Source organism: Heterodontus francisci, chromosome 20 (assembly GCF_036365525.1).
Source record: "Heterodontus francisci isolate sHetFra1 chromosome 20, sHetFra1.hap1, whole genome shotgun sequence".
In the NCBI taxonomy this organism is placed as follows: domain Eukaryota; kingdom Metazoa; phylum Chordata; class Chondrichthyes; order Heterodontiformes; family Heterodontidae; genus Heterodontus; species Heterodontus francisci.
Genome location: NC_090390.1, coordinates 57,366,575 through 57,374,853, shown reverse-complemented (window position 1 = coordinate 57,374,853; position 8,279 = coordinate 57,366,575). Strand labels below are relative to the sequence as shown.

Below are 8,279 nucleotides of genomic sequence, written 5' to 3'. Positions count from 1 at the left end.
GATTATTATCTGAACGGCTATAAACTGAGAGAGGGGAATATGCAGCGAGACCTGGGTGTTCTCATACACCAGTCGCTGAAGGTAAGCATGCAGGTGCAACAGGCAGTAAAAAAGGCAAATGGTCTGTTGATCTTCATAGTGAGAGGATTTGAGTACAAGAGCAGGGATGTATTGCTGCAATTAGACAGGGCCTTGGTGAGGCCACACCTGGAATATTGTGTGTAGTTTTGGTCTCCTTATCTGAGGAAGGATGTTCTTGCTATAGAGGGAGTTCAGTGAAGGTTTACCAGACTGATTCCTGGGATGGTGGGACTGACATATGAGGAGAGATTGAGTCAGTTAGGATTATATTCGCTGGAGTTCAGAAGAGTGAGGGGGAACCTCATAGAAACCTATAAAATTCTAACAGGACTTGACAGGGTAGATGCAGGAAGGATGTTCCCGATGGTGGGGGAGTCCAGAACTGGGGTCATAGTCTAAGGGTACGGGGTAAACCTTTCAGGACTGAGATGAAGGAGAAATTTCTTCACCCAGCGAGTGGTGAGCCTATGGAATTCGCTACCACAGAAAGCAGTTGAGGCCAAAACATTGTATGTTTTCAAGAAGGAGTTAGATATAGCTCTTGGGTATAAAGGGATCAAAGGGTATACGGCGAAAGCGGGAACAGGCTACTGAGTTGGATGATCAGCCATGATCATAATGAATGGCAGAGCAGGCTCGAAGGGCTGAATGGCCTACTCCTGCTCCTATTTTCTATGTTTCTATGTTTCTGTACCTCATTGGCATTTAACAGATCATCTTTCTCATAAATTTCATCCACAGAAGGTCCAAACCTTCATCACTATCCAACTGATGGGCATCCATCCTACAAAATACTTTACTTCTGATCTTGTAGGAAGTGACAATGCCAAGGTCACACCTTGTTTCCTCTTTGGTAGCAGTGTAATCTGTGTCCAGATATCCACTTCATTCTTCAACTGGTCATTTGGTTCAGACTCCGAGAACATACTAGAATAATCATACCTCAACAATTTACATATGCTTTCTGCCATTTTCCACAATGACGCCAAGGATAGTAATTTTTTTTGCCTAAAAAATGTTTGCTTAGCTTCCAACCTTGCCCTTTAGGCAACCATTCCCTGCTACCATGTTATATTCCAGAAAGCCAGTTGGTGAAGGATATAATTGCAGCCAAACTTTACACACATTTATGCACATTTATTTATACAGTTACAGATTACAAACAAGCACCTCCCAACCCCAACAACCATAGTCTAAGTTAGTGTCCATTTATCGGGACACAAGTAAATCCCCAATTGATGCTCACCACCTGCCTACAATTAAATACAATTTGTGCTCAGCATCATAGACCTTGTACCCAAACTGGCACAGGATTGATCAGACATTTATCAACAATTCTTTTCTGCACATGGGACTTGCTGCAGTCAAAAAGGCAGAAATCAGATTGCTGTGCATATATTATACCTAAAGTTGCCTCGATCTTTATTATTCATTTTTGTGGCACAATTCCATGCTTGTCTTGGCACTTTACTTTCACCTTCCAGCCACACTTGCTTCCATGTATAGCAGGTAGGAAATAACATTGCTGTGCTGTATTCTCTTGTTGTCCTTGTGCTTGAAGAGGAGGTTTCTCCAATCATCATTTGATACATAATAATTTATAAGGCTTTAATAGTTAAGGACGCTTATGGAATTTCTTTGATTTCTCCATGAATATTCAAATTTGCACATCCCAATGCTGAATTGACCTTCATGTTTTTTTATATGCCAAGTGCATACAAGTACCAATTTATATGATCAGCAAGTGATTTATCACCATTAGTGTAGCACAATCTGATTGGTTCCTCAGTTCTGCTTTAGTTATAATGTACCCAAACCAAAGAAAGCAATAAATAGTGGAGCATACTCTTATGAGTGTATAAAAAAGGGGAAGGTTCACTTTCATTTAATGCACTCAGTACACTAAGAGTAATAAACCCTGAACCAACGAGATTTTCCTTTCCCCTTTGTTTCTCTAAATTTGCCCTTAAACTCTGACCTCCCCAGCACAGATCTCTACAATTCAGACTCCTCCTGCAGCTGCCTGGTGTCATCTTCCATCCCTCCACTTTTACTCATGGCAGAAATCTGCTCTCTTGTCCCATTGAGAGAATGCTTCCTTAAGAACAAAAAAAATAGCAGCAGGTATAGGCCATTCAGCCCCTCAAGCCTGCCCTGCCATTCAATAAGATCATGGCTGATCTGTCTCAGGCCTCAACTCCTCTTTTGGGCCTGCTCCGCATACCCCTTGACTCCCTGAGATTTCAAAAATCGATCTACCACTTTCTTAAATACATTCAGTGACCTAGCCTCCACAACTCTCTGAGGTAGAGTATTCCAGAGATTCACCACCCTCTGAGAGAAGAAATTCCTTTGCATCTCAGTTTTAAATGTGTGGCCCCTTATTCTGTAACTATGTCCCCTAGTTCCAGATTCCCCCACCAGTGGAAATATATTCTCAACATCTACCCTGTCAAGCCCCCTTAAAATCTTATATGTTTCAATAAGATCACCTCTCATTCTTCTAAACTCCAATGAATAAAGGCCGAACCTGTTTCGCATTCTTGATAAGATAAACCCTTCATCCCAGGAATCAGCCTAATGAACCTTTTCTGAACTGCCTCCAATGCTAGTATATCCTTCCTTAAATGCTTCTCACCCATCAAGAGAAATTCCTCACTATCTTATGTTTCTATTGTTTTCTATTCTATTATTCTACACTATATTGTTCTCTGTGAAGAGAGAAAAACATATTTCTGTTCAAAAACAAAATGTTGAAGGAAAACATAGTTCAGGTGAGTGATTTATTGTATTTCATGAATAACAATGCAAACTTTGTGTGTCAGTTTGGCAGACACTTTGCCGATACATGGTAAAATTAACATTTACTCTGTTTAACTGAAAAGCTTTGTACTCATTATGACGTGCTTTCTTTGCCAACATTAAGTGTTCCATTCAAAGCAGCATCACTGCTCAGATTACTGATCTATGCAACCTTATGATGTTTCCCCTGCAGACAATTATGGCCAATGACCAGTGAGATTAATATTTAACAATCTAAAACAATACTCCTAGCTATGTTCCATTTTGATGCTCACAAGCACCACATGATACACAAACAATAGTTAATTCATTTTGTACGTACATTTCATGTTGTGAACAAAAGAAAATTACCTGATGAGTCAAATGACAACACAATTGTCTATAAATAAAAGGTAGAGGTTGGAACTTTATCTTCCATTTGAAGTGAGAAAATGACATCCATAGGAAGAGTTCTTTTACATGTTTTTCTCATTATTTTTACTTTCCATGGCAAAAACTACAATACAGTACAAGGTAACGAGCGATTCATTACTGTTAAAATGTTAAAGTTCTCAATGTGTCAAGGTTATATTAATAAATGACAATCTCTTATAAGATGTATTTGAAGGAAAGACAGGATTTGCAGACCTAATGCCTTGCCTTGTAGGTTTGAAAATGTGAGTATATCAGTCTCTTTCATAAACATACTCTATAGATAAATGCAAGTGGTCATGTGAGAAGACTTTCTATGTATTCACCTATACTTTAAATTGTGCCACTATCATCAGGCCCATATGCCTGGCCAGTGTCCCAAAGGCTACTTCAATTTGAGGCAGCAATTACAGTGTATTTCCACCAATTTAAAACTATGGTTTTGCTGCTTAGTGTAGTTCCTTTGAACCTGAGGAGACCAAATGTAATTTAGGTGACCACTTCACTGACCATCTTTGTTCTGCATGCAAATGCGAGCCTGATCTTTGTTACACTAATTTGTTAGACCAGTCATAGAAATGTTATTCATTCATTAAAGAGGACACAGGCTAAATGCCTGGCTGTGACTAATTTTTCAAATGACAAATACCAAACAACTGAAGGGTAGAAAATGTGACTCCACTCTTTGAGAAAGGAGACAGTGACAAGCCAGGAAACTTATTGTCCAGTTAGCCTTGCTTCAATTGCTGGTGAACTGTTAGATCTTCCACTCAGTTGTAACACAAGTGCAATGGGATGGGTCTCCTGCCTGCATTTAAGATGTGTCCCTTACCACAACCAAGTTTCCAGATGCCATCCAATCAAAAGAGGACAAAACATCCACTAGGATGTTTAATATGTTGTTTTTTAGAGCATAAATTGTTGACATGGAACCTGGACATGTTTGGTGGCAAAGAAGAAGAATTATAACACTATAGTCTGATTTCTGTAAGCGATTGTTCTTTCTTTCTTGCTTTCTTTCTTTCTTTGTTTTCTTTCTTGTTTTCTTTCTAGTTAGGTCATAGATAAGCTATGATCTCATTGAATAGCAGAACAGGCTCAAGGGGGTAAATGGACTACTCCTTTTCTGATATCTATCCCATTCCTAGTTGTTTTCAATTTTGCTGAACCACAGCAGGTAATGAAAGTACCTAAAAATAATAATGCAATCTCTTCAGAACAGTGGTCTTGGCATTTATATTAATACTTTACACATGCAGTCAGAATAGTAATTTTACTCCGACAATTCAAGATTTTTCTCAACACTTTTGTCTTGGAAGCAGGCATTTTCCATTAACAGACCAAATCTGCTACCAGCTGAAACCGGCAAACCACAGACAGTTACTCCTTAATGACAATATAATGCACCAGAGATCTCATAGGATACTCACCATGTTCCTCTTTTTACTCTGAAAGACTTTAAATACCATACTGTCAGACTATTGCATTCAGGCTAAAAATAACAAATAAATTTACAATAATTACATGAATGCTAAAAGATGCAGCAAAAAGTAATATACGGTACTTGTCTTACAGAGTACATAAACTGTTTCAAAACAAAAAAGAGTCTGAAATACTTGTTCTTTTTGTTTGCTTTCAACTCAGTCACTAATGGAAGGTACGTGGAAAATCAGCCTTGATGAAGCTCCTGTTAGTCCTAGGGTGTCACAGAAGGCTGACAATCTGTTTTCCAACACACAGCTAGATTTGCTGCGGTGCTACTCTGAGGGAGACACATTGGCACCAGGGAGCACAAACCTGATCTCCTCTCTCAGGATGACAACAACTGCCATTTCATGAGTGCCCTTGCTATTGCCAGCTAGCCCAAACTGTTGCATTAGAATTCTTAAAATGCATTCATCAGAACCTTTTTTTGCCACTACTTAGCAAATTCGACAAGAGTAAGGACAGTTCTGGACTTAGTTTTAGGAAATGAAGCTGGCAAGTGGAAGGGGTATCCCTGGGAGAGCATTTTGGTGACTGATCATAATTCAGTTAGATCTAGCGTAGTCATGGAAAAGGACAAAGATAGACCAAGAGCAAAAGTTTTAAATTGGGGAAAGGCCAATTTTTTCAAGCTGAAATGTGATTTGGCAGAAGTGGACTGGAAACAGCTATCCGAAAGTGTCAGAGCAGTGGGAGGCATTCAAAGAGGAGATAGAGAGGGTTCAAAACAAATATGTGCCCACAAAGAAGAAGGGTGGCACCTCCAAATCTAGACCCCTCTGGATATCAAAGAACATACAGAACAGCATAAGGCAGAAAAGGGAAGTTTATGTCAAATACTGAGAGCTCAATACTGCAGAAAATCTAGACGAGTGTAGAAAGTGCTGGGGTAAAATTAAAAAGGAAATTAGTAAAGCAAAGAGAGGACGTGAAAAATATGAGAAGTAAGATCAAGGAAAACCCAAAGATGTTTTATAAATACATAAACAGTAAGAGGATAACTAAGGAAAGAGTAGGGCTGATTAGAGACCAAAAAGGTAACTTGTGTGTGGAGACAGAAGATGTGGGCATGGTTCTTAATGAATACTTTGCATCTGTTTTCATAAAAGAGGGGGACAATGCAGGGATCGGGCGGAATCTTCCCGGCCCCAGTTAGGCTGGTTTGAAGGCAGAACCAATAACGAAATCTGAGATTAGTGAAACATAGAAACATAGAAAATAGGAGCAGGAGTATGCCATTTGACCCTTTGGGCCTGCTCTGCCATTCAAAAAAGATCATGGCTGATCGTCTAATTCAGTACCCTGTTCCCACTTTCTCCCCATATCCCTTGATCCCTTTGGCCTTAAGAAATATATCTATCTCCTTCTTGAATATATTTAATAACTTGGCCTCCACTGCCTTCTGTGGTAGAGAATTCCACAGGTTCACCACCCTCTGAGTGAAGAAATTTCTCCTCATCTCGGTTCTAAATGGCATACCCAATATCCTGAGACTGTGACCCCTGGTTCTGGACTCCCCAGCCATCGGGAACATCCTCCCTGCATCTAGCCTGTCTAGTCCTGTTAGAATTTTATAGGTTTCTATGAGATCCCCTCTCATTCTTCTAAATCCTAGTGAATATAGGCCTAGTCGACCTAATCTCTCCTCATACGTCAATCCTGCCATCCCAGGAATCAACCTAGTAAATCTTCTTTGCACTCCCTCCATGGCAAGAACATCCTTCCTCAGATAAGGAGACCATAACCGCACACAATACTTCAGATGTGGTCTCACCAAGGCCCTGTATACTGCAGTAAGACATCCTTGCTCCTGTACTCAAATCCTCTTGCAATGAAGGCCAACATACCATTCACCTTCCGAATTGCTTACTGCACCCGAATGCTTGATTTTAGCGACTGGTGTACAAGGACACCCAGCTCTCGTTGCATCTCCCCCTTTCCCAATCTATCACCATTCAGATAATAATCTACCTTTCTGATTTTTACAACCAAAGTGGATAATCTCACATTTATCCACATTATACTGCATCTGCCATGCATTTGCCCACTCACCCAACTTATCCAAATCACATTGGAGTCTCTTTGCATCCTCCTCACAGCTCACATTCCCCCCCAGCTTTGTGTCATTTACAAACTTGGAAATGTTACATTTAGTTCCCTCACCCAAGTCATAAAGATATATTGTGAATAACTGGGACCCAAGCACTGATCCCTGCGGTAATCCACTAGTCACTGTCTGCCACCCAGAAAAAGACCCGTTTATTCCTACTCTCAGTTTCCTCTCTGTCAACCAATTCTCAATCCATGCCAGCATATTACCCCCAATCCCATGTGCTTTAATTTTGCACACTAACCTCTTATGTGGGACCTTATCAAAAACCTTCTGAAAATCCAAATACACCACATCCACTGGTTCACCCTTATCTATTCTACCAGTTACATCCTCAAAAAACTCCAGTAGATTTGTTAAGCATGATTTCCCTTTCGTAAACCCATACTGACTTTGCCCAATCCCGTTTATGCTTGCCAGGTGTTCTATTATCACATCCTTTATAATAGGCTCTAGCATTTTCCCCACTATTGATGAAGGCTAACTAATCTGTAGTTCTCTGTTTATTCTCTCCCTCCTTTTTTAAATAGTGGGGTTACATTTGCCACCCTCCAATCTGTAGGAAATGCTCCAGAATCTATAGAATTTTGGAAGATGACCACCAATGCATCCGCTATTTTCAGGGCCACTTCCTTTGGTACACTTAGATGTAGATTATCAGGCCCTGGGGATTTGTCAGCCTTTAACCCCATTAATTTCCTTTTTTTTTACTAATACTGATTTCCTTCAGTTCCTCCCTCTCATTAGACCCTTGGTTCCCTAACATTTCTGGGAGGTTATTTGTGTCCTCCTTTGTGAAGGCAGAACCAAATTATATGTTTAATTGTTCTGCCATTTCTTTGTTCCCCATTTTAATTTCCCCCATTTCTGACTGTAAGGGACCTACATTTGTCTTCACTAATCTTTTTCTCTTCACATATTTATAGAGCTTTTACAGTCAGTTTTTATGTTCCTCGAAAGTTTACTCTCATACTCTACTTTCCCCTGCTTAATCAACCTCTTTGTCCTCCTTTGCTGAATTCTAAACTGCTCCCAATCCTCAGACTTGCTGCTTTTTCTGGCAATTTTATGTGCCTCATCTTTGTATCTAATACTATCCCTAATTTCTTTTGTGAGCCACGGTTGAGCCACCTTTCCAGTTTTATTTTTGCGCCAGACAGGAATGAATAAGTGTTGTAATTCATGCACACATTCTTTAAACATTATCCATTGCCTATCCACCGTCAACCTTTTAGTAAAGTTCCCCAATCTACCATACCCAACTCACGCCTCATACCTTCGTAGTTTTCTTTATTTAGATTCAGGACCCTAGCTTCAGATTCAACTACTTCACTCTCCACCTTAATGAAGAATTCTGTCATGTTATGGTCGCTCCTCCCCAAGGGACCCT

At 40.0% G+C, this 8,279-nt stretch overlaps 1 protein-coding gene across 4 annotated transcripts in view; it reads left to right on the top strand.

The window, feature by feature from the left end:
- Positions 1-3,313: 3,313 nt before the first annotated feature.
- The window catches only part of LOC137380657 (deleted in malignant brain tumors 1 protein-like), a 52,501-nt gene continuing 47,535 nt past the window's right edge, over positions 3,314-8,279 (top strand). For all 4 annotated transcript variants that reach the window (XM_068052823.1, XM_068052824.1, XM_068052826.1 and 1 more), the window contains exon 1: positions 3,314-3,396. In XM_068052823.1, the coding sequence (XP_067908924.1) occupies positions 3,315-3,396 (82 nt within the window). In that variant the 5' untranslated portion in view covers position 3,314. The remainder of the gene's footprint in view (positions 3,397-8,279) is intronic.